Source organism: Manacus candei, unplaced genomic scaffold, assembly GCF_025592945.1.
Source record: "Manacus candei isolate 608988 ecotype Guabito, Panama unplaced genomic scaffold, ASM2559294v1 h1tg000028l, whole genome shotgun sequence".
Lineage (NCBI taxonomy): Eukaryota > Metazoa > Chordata > Aves > Passeriformes > Pipridae > Manacus > Manacus candei.
In genome coordinates this window covers 40498534-40518596 of record NW_026138076.1, presented here as the reverse complement: position 1 = coordinate 40518596, position 20063 = coordinate 40498534, and the positions used below count along the sequence as shown (strand labels likewise).

Sequence of the window (20063 nt, the reverse complement as noted above, 5' to 3'; positions counted from 1 at the left end):
ACAGGCAAAGAATGGTAGGCTATAGACTTCTTATTTTGGTTAAGAACATTAAAAGTAATAGTCAGTTAGCTGTTGCCCTGAAAACAAGCAAGAGGGGGCTGCTAGTTCTGCTCCCACTGATGGAACGGGGTAAAATCAGAGACAGTTTAATAACATCTGAACACCCTTCTGCCACCTCCTATGTTTCAGATCTCTAACTGGATTTGACCCAGAGGTGTATCTTTCTCTCTTTCTCTCCCAAATGGGAAAATTCAGCAGTGATAGCCATAAACAATCCATGTTAGATGAACAGCTGCTGAAGAAAGGAAACCACAATAGGGGTTTGGAGTAAAGAATTCAAGTTTGATGTTGCATTGGCACCAGGCTAATAGGACTTGGAGTATCTGCAATCAGTCAGTATCTGCTAGAATAATAAGGAACCCACTGATCTGCCAGTGCCATCTTGGCAAGGGTTCCTCCCTGTGTGTACATCACTGAGAAGTGACTTGGAGGGACGTGCTAGTTGGAGCTCCAAAGCAAGGTCTGTGCTCAAGCCAGCTGCCCGTGGCATCCCCCATCAGCCAGCTGAGCTGTGCAGATCCCCCTCTGTCCTCTTTGCCCACCCATAAAGCTGAAAGGATAACAACATGTGGATCCTTACCTCTGAGTTCTCTATCCTAACTGGAGAGGTAACAGTAACTGCTGGCCATGTGCTAGAAGAAAAGAACCAGAAAGAACACACAGCCATTAATTTCACTGTGCATGGAGGGTTAGCAACACATAAAGTGCCAGGAATTAAAACATCCCCTTCTCTGATCTAGCAACATCCCAGCCCAGCAACACAACCATTTCAAGAGCTTTTATGTACTTCAAGCATTTCAGTGTATCTCAAGCCACAGTGTAAGATCCATTTGTTAATGACTTCATGAACAGAGAAGAAAGGTTTCTGCTGGATTTTGCAGCAGATTTTGTGGGTAAAAATCCTCTTTCAACCCTATGTCAGAAATTAGACTGTAGAAAGACACTTCATCTGTCACATACCCATCATTATCTCTTGGTTCCTCTTCAGCATCACTTGTCAGTAGCACAACTGAACTATCTGCTGCACTGGAAACAAGTGGGTTTCCAGCTGGGTGCTGCTGGTCCTGCTCCCACTGCTGCAATGGGGTCAAAATGGAGGCAGCTTAGAACTACCTGTAGCCCCTCCTCCCTGCTCCCCTCTTTCAGTTCCCTAGTTGGATTTAGGCTGGAGGTGTTTCTATCCCTCTTTCTGCCCTAAACAGTCAAATTCAAGGGTGATACCCGTAAATACTCGTATGACATGAACAGCTGCTGAAGAAAGGAAGCCACAAGAGGGGTTGGAGTAAAGCATTCAAGCCTGGCTGCTGTGTTGGTGCCAGGCAAATAGATGTCTGCCTTCAGTCCATTACTGCTATAATTATCGGGAACCCACAGATCTTCCAGTGCCATCTTGGCGAGGGATCCCCCTCTACAGGCACCCCTGAGAAGTGACTTGTAGGGATGTGCTACTTGGAGCTTCAAAGCAAGGTCTGTGCTTCAAGCCAGCTGCCTCTAGCATCCCATGTTAGCCAAATGAGTTATGCAACTCCTCCCCTGCTCCATTCCCCCTCCCACAGAAAATGAAAAGGTGGCAACATGTGGATTCTTACCCCTAGGAAGCAATCCTGGTACAGCACATTTGTAAGGGAAGCACTGGGTCTGGTGGTAGAGAGAAGAGAGCAAGAAAAAAATTCAGCTGTTAATTGCACCACTCATCAGGGGTGAGTGATACATAAATTGTTAGAAATCAAAACATCCCTTATTCTGGTCTAGCTACATCCCAGCCCAGCAACACAATCATTCCAAGAACTTTTATGTACTTCAAGCATTTCAGTGTATCTCAAGCCATAGTATAATATCCATCAGATAATGACTTCATGAAGAGAGAAGAAAGATTTCTTCTGGAGTTTACTGGAGTTTGGTTTTTTTTAGTTAGTTCTCTTCCAGACAGGCCACTACATCCCAGGTCTGGAGTTTTGCACAGAATCAAGCAGAACTCAAAGTCTTGGCAAAAATCTCTTTCCACCCTATGTCAGAAATTAGACTTTTAGAAAGTTACTTTATCTGTCACATACCCATCATTATCTCTTGGTTCCTCTTCATCATCATTCACCAGTGGCACAACTGAATTGTCTGCTGCACTGGAAACAAGTGGGTGCTCCTGGTTCTGCTCCCACTGATGGAACGAGGTACAAACAAAGGCAGTTTAGGAACCATCTGAAGCCCCTCCCCCCTGCTCCCCTCTTTCAGATCCCTAATTGGATGTAGGTTGCAGCCAAATATTTTCCTTTTTCTGCCCCAAATGGGCAAATTCAGCAGTGATAGCCATAAACAATCCATGTTAGATGAACAGCTGCTGAAGAAAGGAAACCACAATAGGGGTTTGGAGTAAAGAATTCAACTTTGATGCTGCACTGCCACCAGGCTAATAGGACTTGGAGTATCTGCAATCAGTCAGTATCTGCTAGAATAATAAGGAACCCACAGATCTGCCAGTGCCATCTTGGCAAGGGTTCCTCCCTGTGTGTACACCCCTGAGAAGTGACTTGGAGGGACGTGCTAGTTGGAGCTCCAAAGCAAGGTCTGTGCTCAAGCCAGCTGCCCGTGGCATCCCCCATCAGCCAGCTGAGCTGTGCAGATCCCCCTCTGTCCTCTTTGCCCACCCATAAAGCTGAAAGGATAACAACATGTGGATCCTTACCTCTGAGTAGTCATCTATCCAAATTGGAGAGCTAACAGTACCTACTGGCCGTGTGCTAGAGAGAAGAGAACCAGAAAGAACACACAGCCATTAATTTCACTGTGCATGGAGGGTTAGCAACACATAAAGTGCCAGGAATTAAAACATCCCCTTCTCTGATCTAGCAACATCCCAGCCCAGCAACACAACCATTTCAAGAGCTTTTATGTACTTCAAGCATTTCAGTGTGTCTCAAGCCACAGTGTAAGATCCATTTGTTAATGACTTCATGAACAGAGAAGAAAGGTTTCTGCTGGATTTTGCAGCAGATTTTGTGGGTAAAAATCCTCTTTCAACCCTATGTCAGAAATTAGACTGTAGAAAGACACTTCATCTGTCACATACCCATCATTATCTCTTGGTTCCTCTTCAGCATCACTTGTCAGTAGCACAACTGAACTATCTGCTGCACTGGAAACAAGTGGGTTTCCAGCTGGGTGCTGCTGGTCCTGCTCCCACTGCTGCAATGGGGTCGAAATGGAGGCAGCTTAGAACTACCTGTAGCCCCTCCTCCCTGCTCCCCTCTTTCAGTTCCCTAGTTGGATTTAGGCTGGAGGTGTTTCTATCCCTCTTTCTGCCCTAAACAGTCAAATTCAGGGGTGATATTCGTAAATACTCGTATGACATGAACAGCTGCTGAAGAAAGGAAGCCACAAGAGGGGTTGGAGTAAAGCATTCAAGCCTGGCTGCTGTGTTGGTGCCAGGCAAATAGATGTCTGCCTTCAGTCCATTACTGCTATAATTATCGGGAACCCACAGATCTTCCAGTGCCATCTTGGCGAGGGATCCCCCTCTACAGGCACCCCTGAGAAGTGACTTGTAGGGATGTGCTACTTGGAGCTTCAAAGCAAGGTCTGTGCTTCAAGCCAGTTGCCTCTAGCATCCCATGTTAGCCAAATGAGTTATGCAACTCCTCCCCTGCTCCATTCCCCCTCCCACAGAAAATGAAAAGGTGGCAACATGTGGATTCTTACCCCTAGGAAGCAATCCTGGTACAGCACATTTGTAAGGGAAGCACTGGGTCTGGTGGTAGAGAGAAGAGAGCAAGAAAAAAATTCAGCTGTTAATTGCACCACTCATCAGGGGTGAGTGATACATAAATTGTTAGAAATCAAAACATCCCTTATTCTGGTCTAGCTACATCTTAGCCCAGCAACACAATCATTCCAAGAACTTTTATGTACTTCAAGCATTTCAATGTATCTCAAGCCACAGTGTAAGACCCATTCATTTATGACTTCATGAAGAGAAAAGAAAGATTTCTTCTGGGGTTTACTGGAGCTTTTGGGGTTTTTTAGTTAGTTCTCTTCCAGACAGGTCACTACATCCCAGGTCTGGAGTTTTGCACAGAATCAAGCAGAATTCAAAGCCTTGGCAAAAACCTCTTTCAACCCTATGTCAGAAATTGGACTTTTAGAAAGTTACTTTATCTGTCACATACCCATCATTATCTCTTGGTTCCTCTTCAGCATCATTCACCAGTGGCACAACTGAATTGTCTGCTGCACTGGAAACAAGTGGGTGCTCCTGGTTCTGCTCCCACTGATGGAATGAGGTACAAACAAAGGCAGTTTAGGAACCATCTGAAGCCTCTCCTCCCTGCTCCCCTCTTTCAGATCCCTAATTGGATGTAGGTTGCAGCCAAATATTTTCCTTTTTCTGCCCCAAATGGGCAAATTCAGCAGTGATAGCCATAAAAAATCCATGTTAGATGAATGGCTGCTGAAGAAAGGAAACCACAATAGGGGTTTGGAGTAAAGAATTCAACTTTGATGCTGCACTGCCACCAGGCTAATAGGACTTGGAGTATCTGCAATCAGTCAGTATCTGCTAGAATAATAAGGAACCCACAGATCTGCCAGTGCCATCTTGGCAAGGGTTCCTCCCTGTGTGTACACCCCTGAGAAGTGACTTGGAGGGACGTGCTAGTTGGAGCTCCAAAGCAAGGTCTGTGCTCAAGCCAGCTGCCCGTGGCATCCCCCATCAGCCAGCTGAGCTGTGCAGATCCCCCTCTGTCCTCTTTGCCCTCCCATAAAGCTGAAAGGATAACAACATGTGGATCCTTACCTCTGAGTAGTCATCTATCCAAATTGGAGAGCTAACAGTACCTACTGGCCGTGTGCTAGAGAGAAGAGAACTTGAAAGAAAATGCAGCCATTAATTTCACTGTGCATGGAGGGTTAGCAACACATAAAGTGTCAGAAATTAAAACATCCCCTTCTCTGATCTAGCAACATCCCAGTCCAGCAACACAATCATTTCAAGAGCTTTTATGTACTTCAAGCATTTTAGTGTGTCTCAAGCCACAGTGTAAGATCCATTCCTTAATTCCTTAATGAGATAAAAAAGCTTTCTTCTGGATTTTACTGGTTTTTTGGATGGGCTTTTAAAAACAGACTGGCCACTATATTCCAGGTCTGAATTTTTCACACAGAATCAAGCAGAACTCAAAGCCTTGGCAAAAACCTCTTTCTACCCTGTGTCAGAAATTAGACTTTAGAAAGTTACTTTATCTGTCACATACCCATCATTATCTCTTGGTTCCTCTTCATCATCATTCACCAGTGGCACAACTGAATTGTCTGCTGCACTGGAAACAAGTGGGTGCTCCTGGTTCTGCTCCCACTGATGGAACGAGGCACAAACAAAGGCAGTTTAGGAACCATCTGAAGCCCCTCCTCCCTGCTCCCCTATTTCATATCCCTAATTAGATGAAGGCTGCAGCCACATATTTTTTTTTTTCTGCCCCAAAGAGGCAAATTCAGCAGTGATAGCCATAAACAGTCCATGTTAGATGAACAGCTGCTGAAGAAAGGAAACCACAATTGGCACCAGGCTAATAGGACTTGGAGTATCTGCAATCAGTCAGTATCTGCTAGAATAATAAGGAACCCACTGATCTGCCAGTGCCATCTTGGCAAGGGTTCCTCCCTGTGTGTACATCACTGAGAAGTGACTTGGAGGGACGTGCTAGTTGGAGCTCCAAAGCAAGGTCTGTGCTCAAGCCAGCTGCCCGTGGCATCCCCCATCAGCCAGCTGAGCTGTGCAGATCCCCCTCTGTCCTCTTTGCCCACCCATAAAGCTGAAAGGATAACAACATGTGGATCCTTACCTCTGAGTAGTCATCTAACCAAACTGCAGAGGTAACAGTAACTGCTAGCCATGTGCTAGAAGAAAAGAACCAGAAAGAACACACAGCCATTAATTTCACTGTGCATGGAGGGTTAGCAACACATAAAGTGCCAGGAATTAAAACATCCCCTTCTCTGATCTAGCAACATCCCAGCCCAGCAACACAACCATTTCAAGAGCTTTTATGTACTTCAAGCATTTCAGTGTGTCTCAAGCCACAGTGTAAGATCCATTTGTTAATGACTTCATGAACAGAGAAGAAAGGTTTCTGCTGGATTTTGCAGCAGATTTTGTGGGTAAAAATCCTCTTTCAACCCTATGTCAGAAATTAGACTGTAGAAAGACACTTCATCTGTCACATACCTATCATTATCTCTTGGTTCCTCTTCAGCATCACTTGTCAGTAGCACAACTGAACTATCTGCTGCACTGGAAACAAGTGGGTTTCCAGCTGGGTGCTGCTGGTCCTGCTCCCACTGCTGCAATGGGGTCAAAATGGAGGCAGCTTAGAACTACCTGTAGCCCCTCCTCCCTGCTCCCCTCTTTCAGTTCCCTAGTTGGATTTAGGCTGGAGGTGTTTCTATCCCTCTTTCTGCCCTAAACAGTCAAATTCAAGGGTGATATCCGTAAATAGTCATATGACATGAACAGCTGCTGAAGAAAGGAAGCCACAAGAGGGGTTGGAGTAAAGCATTCAAGCCTGGCTGCTGTGTTGGTGCCAGGCAAATAGATGTCTGCCTTCAGTCCATTACTGCTATAATTATCGGGAACCCACAGATCTTCCAGTGCCATCTTGGCGAGGGATCCCCCTCTACAGGCACCCCTGAGAAGTGACTTGTAGGGATGTGCTACTTGGAGCTTCAAAGCAAGGTCTGTGCTTCAAGCCAGCTGCCTCTAGCATCCCATGTTAGCCAAATGAGTTATGCAGCTCCTCCCCTGCTCCATTCCCCCTCCCACAGAAAATGAAAAGGTGGCAACATGTGGATTCTTACCCCTAGGAAGCAATCCTGGTCCGGCACATTTGTAAGGGAAGCACTGGGTCTGGTGGTAGAGAGAAGAGAGCAAGAAAAAAATTCAGCTGTTAATTGCACCACTCATCAGGGGTGAGTGATACATAAATTGTTAGAAATCAAAACATCCCTTATTCTGGTCTAGCTACATCCCAGCCCAGCAACACAATCATTCCAAGAACTTTTATGTACTTCAAGCATTTCAGTGTATCTCAAGCCACAGTGTAAGATCCATTCATTTATGATTCATGAAGAGAGAAGAAAGATTTCTTCTGGGGTTTACTGGAGTTTGTTTTTTTTTTTAGTTAGTTCTCTTCCAGACAGGCCACTACATCCCAGGTCTGGAGTTTTGCACAGAATCAAGCAGAACTCAAAGCCTTGGCAAAAACCTCTTTCCACCCTATGTCAGAAATTAGACTTTAGAAAGTTACTTTATCTGTCACATACCCATCATTATCTCTTGGTTCCTCTTCTTCATCATTCACCAGTGGCACAACTGAATTGTCTGCTGCACTGGAAACAAGTGGGTGCTCCTGGTTCTGCTCCCACTGATGGAACGAGGTACAAACAAAGGCAGTTTAGGAACCATCTGAAGCCCCTCCTCCCTGGTCCCCTCTCTCAGATCCCTAATTGGATGTAGGCTGCAGCCAAATATTTTCCTTTTTCTGCCCCAAATGGGCAAATTCAGCAGTGATAGCCATAAACAATCCATGTTAGATGAATGGCTGCTGAAGAAAGGAAACCACAATAGGAGTTTGGAGTAAAGAATTCAACTTCGATGCTGCACTGCCACCAGGCTAATAGGACTTGGAGTATCTGCAATCAGTCAGTATCTGCCAGAATAATAAGGAACCCACAGATCTGCCAGTGCCATCTTGGCAAGGGTTCCTCCCTGTGTGTACACCCCTGAGAAGTGACTTGGAGGGACGTGCTAGTTGGAGCTCCAAAGCAAGGTCTGTGCTCAAGCCAGCTGCCCGTGGCATCCCCCATCAGCCAGCTGAGCTGTGCAGATCCCCCTCTGTCCTCTTTGCCCTCCCATAAAGCTGAAAGCATAACAACATGTGGATCCTTACCTCTGAGTAGTCATCTATCCAAATTGGAGAGCTAACAGTACCTACTGGCCGTGTGCTAGAGAGAAGAGAACTTGAAAGAAAATGCAGCCATTAATTTCACTGTGCATGGAGGGTTAGCAACACATAAAGTGTCAGAAATTAAAACATCCCCTTCTCTGATCTAGCAACATCCCAGTCCAGCAACACAATCATTTCAAGAGCTTTTATGTACTTCAAGCATTTTAGTGTGTCTCAAGCCACAGTGTAAGATCCATTCCTTAATTCCTTAATGAGATAAAAAAGCTTTCTTCTGGATTTTACTGGTTTTTTGGATGGGCTTTTAAAAACAGACCGTCCACTATAATCCAGGTCTGAATTTTTCACACAGAATCAAGCAGAACTCAAAGCCTTCGCAAAAACCTCTTTCTACCCTGTGTCAGAAATTAGACTTTAGAAAGTTACTTTATCTGTCACATACCCATCATTATCTCTTGGTTCCTCTTCAGCATCATTCACCAGTAGCACAACTGAATTGTCTGCTGCACTGGAAACAAGTGGGTGCTCCTGGTTCTGCTCCCACTGATGGAACGAGGTACAAACAAAGGCAGTTTAGGAACCATCTGAAGCCCCTCCCCCCTGCTCCCCTCTTTCAGATCCCTAATTGGATGTAGGCTGCAGTCAAATATTTTCCTTTTTCTGCCCCAAATGGGCAAATTCAGCAGTGATAGCCATAAACAGTCCATGTTAGATGAATGGCTGCTGAAGAAAGGAAACCACAATAGGGGTTTGGAGTAAAGAATTCAACTTTGATGCTGCACTGCCACCAGGCTAATAGGACTTGGAGTATCTGCAGTCAGTAAGTATCTGCCAGAATAATAAGGAACCCACAGATCTGCCAGTGCCATCTTGGCAAGGGTTCCTCCCTGTGTGTACACCACTGAGAAGTGACTTGGAGGGACGTGCTAGATGGAGCTCCAAAGCAAGGTCTGTGCTCAAGCCAGCTGCCCGTGGCATCCCCCATCAGCCAGCTGAGCTGTGCAGATCCCCCTCTGTCCTCTTTGCCCTCCCATAAAGCTGAAAGCATAACAACATGTGGATCCTTACCTCTGAGTAGTCATCTATCCAAATTGGAGAGCTAACAGTACCTACTGGCCTTGTGCTAGAGAGAAGAGAACCAGAAAGAACACACAGCCATTAATTTCACTGTGCATGGAGGGTTAGCAACACATAAAGTGTCAGAAATTAAAACATCCCCTTCTCTGATCTAGCAACATCCCAGCCCAGCAACACAACCATTTCAAGAGCTTTTATGTACTTCAAGCATTTCAGTGTGTCTCAAGCCACAGTGTAAGATCCATTTGTTAATGACTTCATGAACAGAGAAGAAAGGTTTCTGCTGGATTTTGCAGCAGATTTTGTGGGTAAAAATCCTCTTTCAACCCTATGCCAGAAATTAGACTGTAGAAAGACACTTCATCTGTCACATACCCATCATTATCTCTTGGTTCCTCTTCATCATCACTCGTCAGAAGCACAACTGAATTATCTGCTGCACTGGAAACAAGTGGGTTTCCATCTGGGTGCTGCTGGTTCTGCTCCCACTGCTGCAATGGGGTCGAAATGGAGGCAGCTTAGAACTACCTGTAGCCCCTCCTCCCTGCTCCCCTCTTTCAGATCCCTAATTGGATGTAGGCTGCAGCCATATATTTTCCTTTTTCTGCCCCAAAGAGACAAATTCAGCAGTGATAGCCATAAACAATCCATGTTAGATGAACGGCTGCTGAAAAAAGGAAACCACAATAGGGGTTTGGAGTAAAGAATTCAAGTTTGATGATGCACTGCCACCAGGCTAATAGGACTTGGAGTATCTGCAATCAGTCAGTATCTGCTAGAATAATAAGGAACCCACAGATCTGCCAGTGCCATCTTGGCAAGGGTTCCTCCCTGTGTGTACACCCCTGAGAAGTGACTTGGAGGGACGTGCTAGTTGGAGCTCCAAAGCAAGGTCTGTGCTCAAGCCAGCTGCCCGTGGCATCCCCCATCAGCCAGCTGAGCTGTGCAGATCCCCCTCTGTCCTCTTTGCCCTCCCATAAAGCTGAAAGCATAACAACATGTGGATCCTTACCTCTGAGTAGTCATCTATCCAAATTGGAGAGCTAACAGTACCTACTGGCCGTGTGCTAGAGAGAAGAGAACTTGAAAGAAAATGCAGCCATTAATTTCACTGTGCATGGAGGGTTAGCAACACATAAAGTGTCAGAAATTAAAACATCCCCTTCTCTGATCTAGCAACATCCCAGCCCAGCAACACAATCATTTCAAGAGCTTTTATGTACTTCAAGCATTTTAGTGTGTCTCAAGCCACAGTGTAAGATCCATTCCTTAATTCCTTAATGAGATAAAAAAGCTTTCTTCTGGATTTTACTGGTTTTTTGGATGGGCTTTTAAAAACAGACTGGCCACTATATTCCAGGTCTGAATTTTTCACACAGAATCAAGCAGAACTCAAAGCCTTGGCAAAAACCTCTTTCTACCCTGTGTCAGAAATTAGACTTTAGAAAGTTACTTTATCTGTCACATACCCATCATTATCTCTTGGTTCCTCTTCATCATCACTCGTCAGTAGCACAACTGAATTGTCTGCTGCACTGGAAACAAGTGGGTGCTCCTGGTTCTGCTCCCACTGCTGCAATGGGGTCGAAATAGAGGCAGCTTAGGAACCACATGTAGCCTTTCCTCCCTGCTCCCCTCTTTCAGTTCCCTAATTGGATTTAGGCTGGAGGTGTTTCTTTCCCTCTTTCTGCCCTAAACAGGTAAATTCAGCAGTGATGGCCATAAACACTTCATATTAGATGAACACCTCAGTGACCTGGAGAACCTTAAACGGATGTTGCAGGTAAACACTTAATATTTGAGAAGTCAAAATCTTCCTGTCCTCTCCTGTTCTTTTTCTTTAAATCCCTGGCCTGTATGATGAGTATCTCTGGAATAACTTCCCTTTTAAATTGCATCTCCTTCTGTTACATTACCAATGACTGGTAAATTTTGTGCCCAAGTTCTGGAGCAACAGGCTCTTTTAAATTACTTTTTCACTACAAGGGATACTTGGAAGTGTTAATGTGTTCAGAGGTGCATTTGACTGGTAACTCTGTCTAAAGTGGTAAATCAGAGCTGTGTTTCAACCCTTGAGGTCAGGCTACCTAGTTAGATGCCAGAAGATAGGCCCGGGAGCACATGAGAAAACTAATTTGACTGCAAGATGGACAGAAGTGTGCCATTCATTACTTACCACAACAGAATCATCACCAGTTAGATCAATGACTTCAGGCTCAGCAGATTCGTCTGTGAGATCTATGATTTCGTCAACAGCTGAAAAAGAGAAATGGGCTGTCACTGTGGAACAGGCTGAGGTAGATTCATTTGTGCCTTGGGTCTCTTCTCTTCAGGAATGTGGCCAAAATTTCACTCAAGCTTTGCCCTCAACAGTCCACAGTGACCATTACCAGCCCTGTTTTATCACAGGTGGCAGCACAAGAGGAACAGCAGGTGAACTTCTCACACAATTCTGTTGGATAACAATATCTTGCGGGAGGTACACACCAACAGATGATTCATCTAACATAGGGTAATGTTTATCAGACAGAAAAAAACCCCAAAACAAAACCCAAAGCAGAACCAGAATCATAGAGGGTATCATAATTTTACAGTACCATGCTGTACATGTTCCCCTGAGGGATGGGGCACAGCTACCTTTTCCTTATCTTCTTCCAACTTCAGAGATCTCATACTTAGTTTGCCACCCTCTGTAGTGGCAGCTGTGGCACCTGCCAGCTCATCAGAGTTCATTCAGATGTCTGAGCAGCACTTGAGGACCTTTGATACACAGCTCATCTCCCTCATTTTAGCGGAAATTCTCTCTCATTCTCTTTCAAATGAAAGCATGGAATCTCTCTCATTTTAGTGGAAAATGTATCACAGCTCAGTAACAAACCCAAATGGTTGTGAGAAGGCTTGTTGTTTAGAGATGCCGTACTAGGCACTTCCTAAAATCCCATGTTTCCCTTCCTCCCCAGTAAAGGGCCTAGAAACTGGCAAAAGCATATGTTCAGCTGTATGTCAAACCTCTAGAAGCAGTTTCTGTTCTTACCAAGATCAAAAGAAAGCACACGACTGTCTTCGAGGTCTATTGGCTCTGCTGCTGAAGCTTCACCTGCACTAGAAGCCAGCAGCCTGCTTCGTTTCGGAGCTTGTCTGGAATTAACGGCTCCTCCACGGCGCTTTCGCCGATTCTAAGAGAGAACAAAGTCTTAGCATTTCGTGTGGGAGTAATATTAACTGGGCCCTCATTTTTGCAACACCAGTGAAAGTACACGAGGATACAGAAAACAACTCCACAACGGCTGGAATACACACTGAATGGTGCTCTGGGTCATTCCTACCTGAGCCCATTGCATCAAGGAAAAGACATCACCCCTGATCTCTTACCAGTTGCCTCACCAGGAAAAAGCCTATCCCAGTGGCTTGCAAATAAGAAGACTAGTTCACAATTCTATCAGGCTGTTGCTCACACTGTAAGAATTTCTGAGCTATTGCTAGCACCCCAAGAGATTCAAAACCTTCAGTATCCCAGAACATGAAGTTACATAAAGTTTTAACAGGCTTATCTTCCCGTGCACTTGCTAAAAACTCTTGAAATCCTTTCTAGAAGTACCCCAGAAAATATGTTTCAGAAATCAGATTTGCATTGAGTAGTAAAGTACTTACTGTGCTCATGGTGTTTTGTGATCTAAAACCACTGGAAAAGTCAGTGGGACAAACACCAAAAAAGGAATTTCAGGGAAGTTACAGCAATCGATCCCTTAGATTCCTTAGGCAGAACAGTCTACAAAATCCTGATTTCTAGGAATCAGAGAATGATGTTCTTCCAAACCTATCAGAAAAGAAGAGAGGAGATTACCTATCTGGAATGCCTGTTCTCTTAAATACCCACACATACTCTAAGATTCCCTTTGACGAGTCACCAGTTTCTGCCCAAAGCTAGAGGGGAAATCTATGAGTCTGGTACTTGAGTCCCAGACACCTGCAGCTGGACCTGAAGCCCAGAACAGCCCCACAGCATCAGAAACACTTTCAAAGATCATCTACACTCACCTGTTCAGTTAGTTGAGAGTTTTTCTTGAAAATTATCAGCAAATCGCCTTCTGTTCCCACCAGGGACAGAGAAGACAGAGGCTCTGCACCTGCTTCCCAGCAGAGTATCCGCCAACTGCCAACTGTCGATGGAGTGTTGGGCTCCTGACCCCTCCGTGCGGACGCCCGCATGGCAACCGTTTGGTAACATTCCATGTTCCGGTAGCCGGTGACCTCGTTGCACCCTCGTGGAGGCCCAGAATGCTTTGGCTTGGAAGGGACCTTGAAGATCATCTGGTTCTAACGCCCCTGCCATGGATAGGGACACCATCCACTAGACCAGGGTGCTCAGGGCCACATCTATCCTGGCCTGGAATAGTGCCTTCCAGGGATGGGGCATCCACAGCTTCTCTGGGCAGCCTATTCCAGTGTCTCGACACCCTCACAGCTCTTCCTAACATCTAATCTAAATCTTCCCTCTTCTGGTTTAAAATCGTTCCCCCTTTTCCTCTCACTCGCTGCCCATGTGAAGAAATCGCTCTCTGCCTTGCCTATAGGCCCCTTCAGCCACTGGAGGGCCGCAGTGAGGCCTCCGCCGGAGCCCGTTCCTCTCCAGGCTGGACATCCCCGGCTCTCGCAGCCTGGCTCCATAGGAGAGGTGCTCTGGCCCTCTGAGCATCTTTGTGCCCGCTGCTTCCTTGCCCCTTGGTGCCGCCCCGGCGGGCACATCCCGCCTGTGCCGGGTCGGAGCCGGGCGCAGCCTCCGGGCGAGGCCTCACGAGGGCCGAGCAGAGGGACACGTCCCGCTCCCTCCGCCTGCAGCCCGAGCAACGCTGCAGCCTTTCGGTGGGTAAAGAAACCCCACCAAAACCTCCCCTCCCCCGTGAGAAAATTAAACCCTTTCTTAACCTTCTTCCTCCGTGTTTACTACTCTGTTGTTGAAAAGACTCGTTTTAAATTTAACCCTAATTAAAAGCAATTAAAATGACACCAAACTTCCCTCTCCCCCCCCCCCCCAACTGATGAAAATCTAACAATTTAGATCCTTATTTCAAGTCTCTAAAGTCTTGAAGTTTTCAAGGCTTCAACTGTTCCTCTGCTGAGCATTTCACAACAGGGTTAGGAGTAAGTTTGCTCTGCTTCTGGGGACAGCACCTTCCCCCCCAAGGCCCTGCTCTGCTATGAAAGATGACACGGGAAAAAACGTGAAATTAAAATTCCATTTTATTTCTAGCCAGTCTGCCACTGGACCTGCATTCAAAGGGGTTGGCTGGAGCTCTTGAGAGTGGCAGCAACCCTGTCTCAGCCCTGCTGGATGCGGGATGCTCCTCAGCTTCTGATCCCTTGGGCACTCTCTGGTGTGGGGAGGATGGTGGCAATTTATCCAACACTGTGGATAGCATAAGGATATTTTCAGATCATGCTCTATGTGAGGAGGTTCATTTCTTACAAAAATTTCTCTGTTATTACAACTGTTGCTTTTAGGCCAAAATGTTGAGAGTTTAAGGATGGTTGGGGATGACTTCCCCATTTTTCTCAGTCCTGTGTCTGGGTATTGAAGGAAACTCATTTCAGTCATCATATTCACATCCTTCATTCCTCATATTTGTTGATGGTTTGAGGTACTTAATTATTCATATATTAAATATATATTTGGAATTGCTCTAGCATCTTAACATTTGTATATCAAGCATTAAATCTCCTTTAGGATTTTTTTTTTTATCTGAGCCCTTTGGATCCAAGATTTTTGGAAAGCAAGTGTTTAAACTGGATTTACTGGAGTATGAAACATCTCATGTATTAAGGCAGGGACCCTGTCCACTCACACTCGAGGTGCAGCGGAGGTCGGCTGAGTGGAACCAGCATCACTTGTATTTCAGGGTGGGACTGGATGGCTTTTATCAGGAATGTGTCATTAGGGGCAAAGGAGGAGAGAGCACTGAGGAAAAGGAGGGGTAGCTTTTAGTAAGTTGAACATTTGAAGGCTATCAGGGTTGATCTTCCTCAATGCTGCTAATGATCACAGCAGGGGGCTGAAAAAATGTTTATTGTAAGACTCAACACTTTTTAACTAAAGCCACTATTGAAAATACTCATCACTCAGTGGTGGAAGGGAGGGAAACCTCTTGCCCCTTCTCTGTGCATCCTACAAAAGCTGAAAAGGCCACATACCTGTTCTATCTCCTTCCATGTGGACCAGCTTTAAAGCAAGGCATAAAACCTCTGAAATACCCCTTGCCTTTCCATTTCATGAAGGAAGAAGTTTACATCTATTAACTTCCAAAAATAAAAGGTTAATTAAAGCCAACAGTGTAAACTAAGCCCAGATTGAGCTGGCTTCTATATTAATCACCCCGGAAAAACAGCATTGGGATTTTCACTGATGGCTATGTTTTGCCACCATTTTTTGTCAGAAGAAAGCAACTCATAAGTGAGAAATGCATGGTTCACTGGCCAGAGGTTTTCAGCTCTGTACTCTCCCAAATCAGGGGTACCCTGGAGATCAAAGCAAGGGTCATAAAATAATTTAAGAAGGGTGAATGTAGTATAAGATGTCATATAGCCTGCTGCAGAGTGATCACTGATGACAAGAAAAATGTACTATGATGTGAGAAAACCCATTTGCCACCTCAACTGGGTTGGTACTGCTTCTCACTCTTTGAGTCACTAATAACGAAAATGATTTTGAGCTGTGGGTAGACAAACAACTGGACTCCACAAGGCAGCAGAGGTCCAGCAACTAGCTCGGTCCTTCAGCCCCATGACCATGGCTGTGTTTGCCCACAGGGGTCTGCCTATGGGCAAGTTGGTTTTGCTGCCAGGGCGACCCAAGTGCAAGAGGCCTGCATCATTCTCTCGGGCTGCCAGGGACATATGGTGGGTTGTTGATGAGAGGGAGCGTGACACCTGGCTCCCCACACAGCTCAGCACAGGGATAGGATTGCACTCCCCAAAGCAACCCTGCATAGCAGTCCTTCTAAATACACCATAAGGATGCAGGGAAATAGGCAAGGATTACCAAAAGAAGCCCCGAAAAGATGATCATATTCACTTATAATAATTTTTACTAGTGCCACTGAGAATTGCATTGCAATTCATGTGTCAAATTGTGCCTTTGCTTGACTATAGCAATGGTTGTGACCTCGGAATACATTTCCCAATGTCTTAACGGGGAAGTGCTGGTGGATGGTCTATTAGAGAAATACATATTGAGACAGTTTGAATTAAGTAAAAACATTTTTGAAGCCCTTGGTGGGAGGCAGTAGTGAGTGGCTTGTTCTGCAGAAGAAAAACTCAGGTAGGTTTCTTATTGCTGGGACTGATTTGCACCCTTCTCAATGGCACTAAGTGCTTCTCTTGGCAAAGGATGGAGGCTTTGGAGTATCTTCCATCCTCCAAAAATCTGGATGTGCTCAGGGTCCCTCCAGTTGCCCAGGTTTGGCTGTCAGCAGGAAGGCTGAGCACTGGGAGGAGGGGTTTACTGGGGTCTGGGTGGTATTTCAGTCCATGTCAGTCCCTACTCCTTGGCACGGGATGATGGTACTGAGTAACTACAGGAGGTAAGGGGAAAAATCATTATTCTTCTATAGCTGTGTTCTTCTTCTTTTGAGAGGTACTGCTTTCAGCTGCTCCCTCAGGCAGTCTGCTTTTGCCCTCTTCTGAAAAAACATGGTGTTATAAGGGGGACTTGTGTCTCTCAGGCTTGCCTCCGCTGTCCCTGCACAGCCATGAAAGTATCTGAGCGCTGAGCAGAGCTATTGGTGATGGGCACCACTTGGCCTGCTCTGCACAGTCGGTGTCAAGCTCTGTACCTAAAAACATCCAGTTCAAAACTCCTTTTTAAGCTCAGTGCTAAAGGTTGGTGCCCAACACCCTGTTTGCAGTACCCAGCTTCTAAACCTGTAAAAGATGCCTTTTGGACTGATGCTTGCCCCTTCAAATGGTTCCTCAAAGCTCATAATTGGTTTTTAGACTTCTTTTAAGAAGCATTGTAGCAGTTCTTAGCAACTTCGTTGGCCTGAAGCAGTAGCATGATAGTGAAATTGGGCAGGAGGAGATCACAGCTCTGGAAGAGGTAAGAAGGCTTCCTCAAGGGGTGTAATACCCAAAGGCTGAGTTCAGCAGGTTTCCTCAATGACGATGCTGCTTCAAGATACATCACTGGAAAATCTGTGCAGCTGTGTGTGCTTTGGGTAAAGGAGCCGACCTGAGCCTTGCCCAGCTGGCCTGCTGTGGCAATCCCCAAGCAGGAGTCACAGATCATCTGGCTCACTTGACTCACAGGGGACCTGATGCCTTTTTCATCCAGCACCTGCTTTTTCTAGGACTGCTGCATGTGCTGGCACATGTGCAAAACCAACGTTAACAGAAATCCACTTTTGTGAAATCTGAGGGGTTTTCATTTCCACAGGTGCTGAAGAAAACCCTCAGCACCTCATATGTGAGAGCTTTTAGGCTCCAGAAAGCAGAGATAGCACATAATAATGGATGTTTCTTCTCTAAGCATGACATTTACCTGAATAAACAACCACCCATACTCACCTGGCCACATCCCCACAATTAGCATTTGTAAGAGTAGCTGAGATTTTTAGGGACAATATCTTTTTTGCTCTGTACCCACAGAAAGTACTTATCACTCTTCACTCCCCACTTTGATTCAATACTGCAGGAAAACCTTTTCCCTGGGAAACTCTCAGTTTTTCTGTTCAGTGGCCACTTGTGCTATTTGGCAGGTGAGTTTGGAAGAGCAGAGCCAGGCACCTTGGTGGTGGTGAGGAGAGGGTCCAGGGTGAGCATGCCAAAATGCTGTGTGCCCCCGGGTGTAGAGCCAGAAATTCAGGCACAGAAATTCCAGGTGCTTTAACAGTAACTGTGCGAGGAGGTAATGCTGGTTTATAATTATATGCCATTTATACCTGAACGCGCCTGTTTTATACTTGACCTTGCCATTCAGGCAGGTCTCCCTGGGAGCTCAGGGAAGCAATGGGGCAAGAGGGCAGCAATGCCCATCAGGCAGAACTGGGCATCATTCAACAGGCACAAAACATTCCCACTAAAAGGCTTTTTATTCCACTAGATGGTGCTCAGTCCTTGCTTAGGGATATTGCTTAATTGTGTGGACAAGGATGCAGTCGAGACTGAGGATGGAGGTGACTGGGCACTACGCCGGGGTCCCCATGGGGCTGCAAACCCACCAGTTCCAGCCCTGCCAGTGGTAAGACCCCAAACCCACCCTCTTCATATGCCAGGCAATCCTGCTGAGCCTGAGTTTCCCGTAACATTGCCATAGCCCATCAGACTGGGGGTGTGATGTGCTGTGGCAATTCGGGGCTGTCACCCAGCCCAGTCTATCAGCAGCCCTGTAGCCCCTTTCACTGTGAGCCAGATGGGCCAGCACAGAGGGTCCCTGAGCCTTTGGAGGTCTTCTGGATGCTGCCCTGAACCTGGGAAGCTTCAGGCAAACCCCTGCCACAGAGTGCCTCCGTCTCCATGTCCCTGCAGCACTGCCACCAGGCTACCTGGGCTGGCTCCCCTGGGGGCACCAGGGCCTGGTGCCCTGGTGGGGGCAGAGTGGGCACATGCAATTTTTAATCCTTTCTGCTGGAGACCGTGAGCTGTAGCAAAGCAGAGCCCCGAGAGCTGATGCTAACTGACAGCACCAGTGAGATACAGTGTTATCCTGGTCCTGATTGTTCCAGCATCAATCAACCGTGCATGATCCCTGAGACCCAAGTGGCCCAGAGAAGTTGTGGATGCTCCATTCCTGTAAGCATTCAAGGCCAGATGGAGCCCTGAGCAACCTGATCTACTGGGTGGCATCCCTGCCTATGGCAGGAGAGTTAGAACCAGATCATCTTTAGGGTCCCTTCTAATTTAAACCATTCTGTTATTCTACGGCCCAAAACAGGATCTGCCACTTCCCTGTGTGCAGTTGTGCAGAGGGCAGGGGAGCAGGCACTCTCTGGGTACCTCACTTGCATCGTGGCTGCTCCCACCCCCTCCCTGCATGGGCACAGCACTGGTTGGGAGTCCCCCAGCACGTGCTGAGGCAGCACCTCCGCCCCTCAAGGCTCAGCACCAGTCCCACTGTGCCACTCACTCCAGCGCGCTGCCGAACATGCCTGTTTTAGCAGCTTCTTGGACAGAAAAAGCAACCTGCAATTGCATAAACAGTGATTAACTTCAGGCTCCACCGACGGCATGGCTCCAGCGTGTCGAAGCCCAGCCTGGCTTGCGTGCAGGGGCCAGCGGTGGGAATGGTGGCAGGAATGGCGGTGGCACAGCCAGAGCGTTACGCTGCTGCTGGAGGGACAGTGTGGCCAGCAAATGGTCAGCGTTCCAGAGGGCTCAATGGGGATTTCTCACTGCAGGAGATGGATGAGCCCAGGGGGGTGATGCTCTTGTGGGGTTCCCCAGCAAGCCCTAACTGCTCAGAGAGGCAAGTGGCCCTGGGCAGGATCTGGTGGGGTTTGATACCCAAGGGAGGTATGTGTAGGGCTTGTTGGCCAGATTGCAGTCCCACAAGTGATGGCTGGGCCAGGGATGTGCTGCGGACAGAAATCTCCTTATGCCCAGGGACCAGCCCCACCTCCAGCATTTTGCTTGTGGCAGAGTAGCTGCCCGAAGTCCCACTGCAAACATCAGAGTCAGCAGATCCTCAGGTACAGAAATGCCTTTATTTCTCCAGTAGGCTGGAAGTGAAACCGCGAGGACAGAGGCTTTTTCTCACTGTTTCTTTACTTGCTTCACATCAGTGCACAAACAGCGCTACCCTATGCCGTGTAGCATGACTGCTGTTAAATAGCTGTCTAGCACAGCAAACCCCATGCATCCCTGCTGCAGCACCACATGCAGCCTCCCTCAAATTAACAGATTACATGAACCAGTGATTTTTGGCTCCTGGGCTATGAAGCACCGCTTGCCCCCTGGCAACGTGCCCCTCACCCAAGCAAGAGCAGA

At 46.7% G+C, this 20063-nt stretch overlaps 1 protein-coding gene across 1 annotated transcript; it reads right to left on the bottom strand.

Moving 5' to 3' along the window:
* Positions 1 to 65: 65 nt before the first annotated feature.
* Positions 66 to 19341, bottom strand: LOC127472247 (uncharacterized). Its single transcript, XM_051790139.1, has 23 exons — positions 13125 to 19341; positions 12738 to 12903; positions 12121 to 12262; positions 11263 to 11342; positions 10556 to 10659; positions 9078 to 9132; positions 8452 to 8552; positions 7995 to 8064; positions 7369 to 7469; positions 6904 to 6952; positions 6275 to 6390; positions 5892 to 5946; positions 5304 to 5404; positions 4847 to 4916; positions 4221 to 4321; positions 3754 to 3802; positions 3125 to 3240; positions 2741 to 2795; positions 2115 to 2215; positions 1650 to 1698; positions 1021 to 1136; positions 641 to 692; positions 66 to 77 (listed from the first exon to the last, which is right to left on the bottom strand). Exons 2-23 carry the CDS (start codon positions 12744 to 12746, stop codon positions 66 to 68), a joined length of 1704 nt encoding a protein of 567 aa, XP_051646099.1. The 5' UTR covers positions 12747 to 12903; positions 13125 to 19341.
* Between the last annotated feature and the right edge of the window lie 722 nt (positions 19342 to 20063).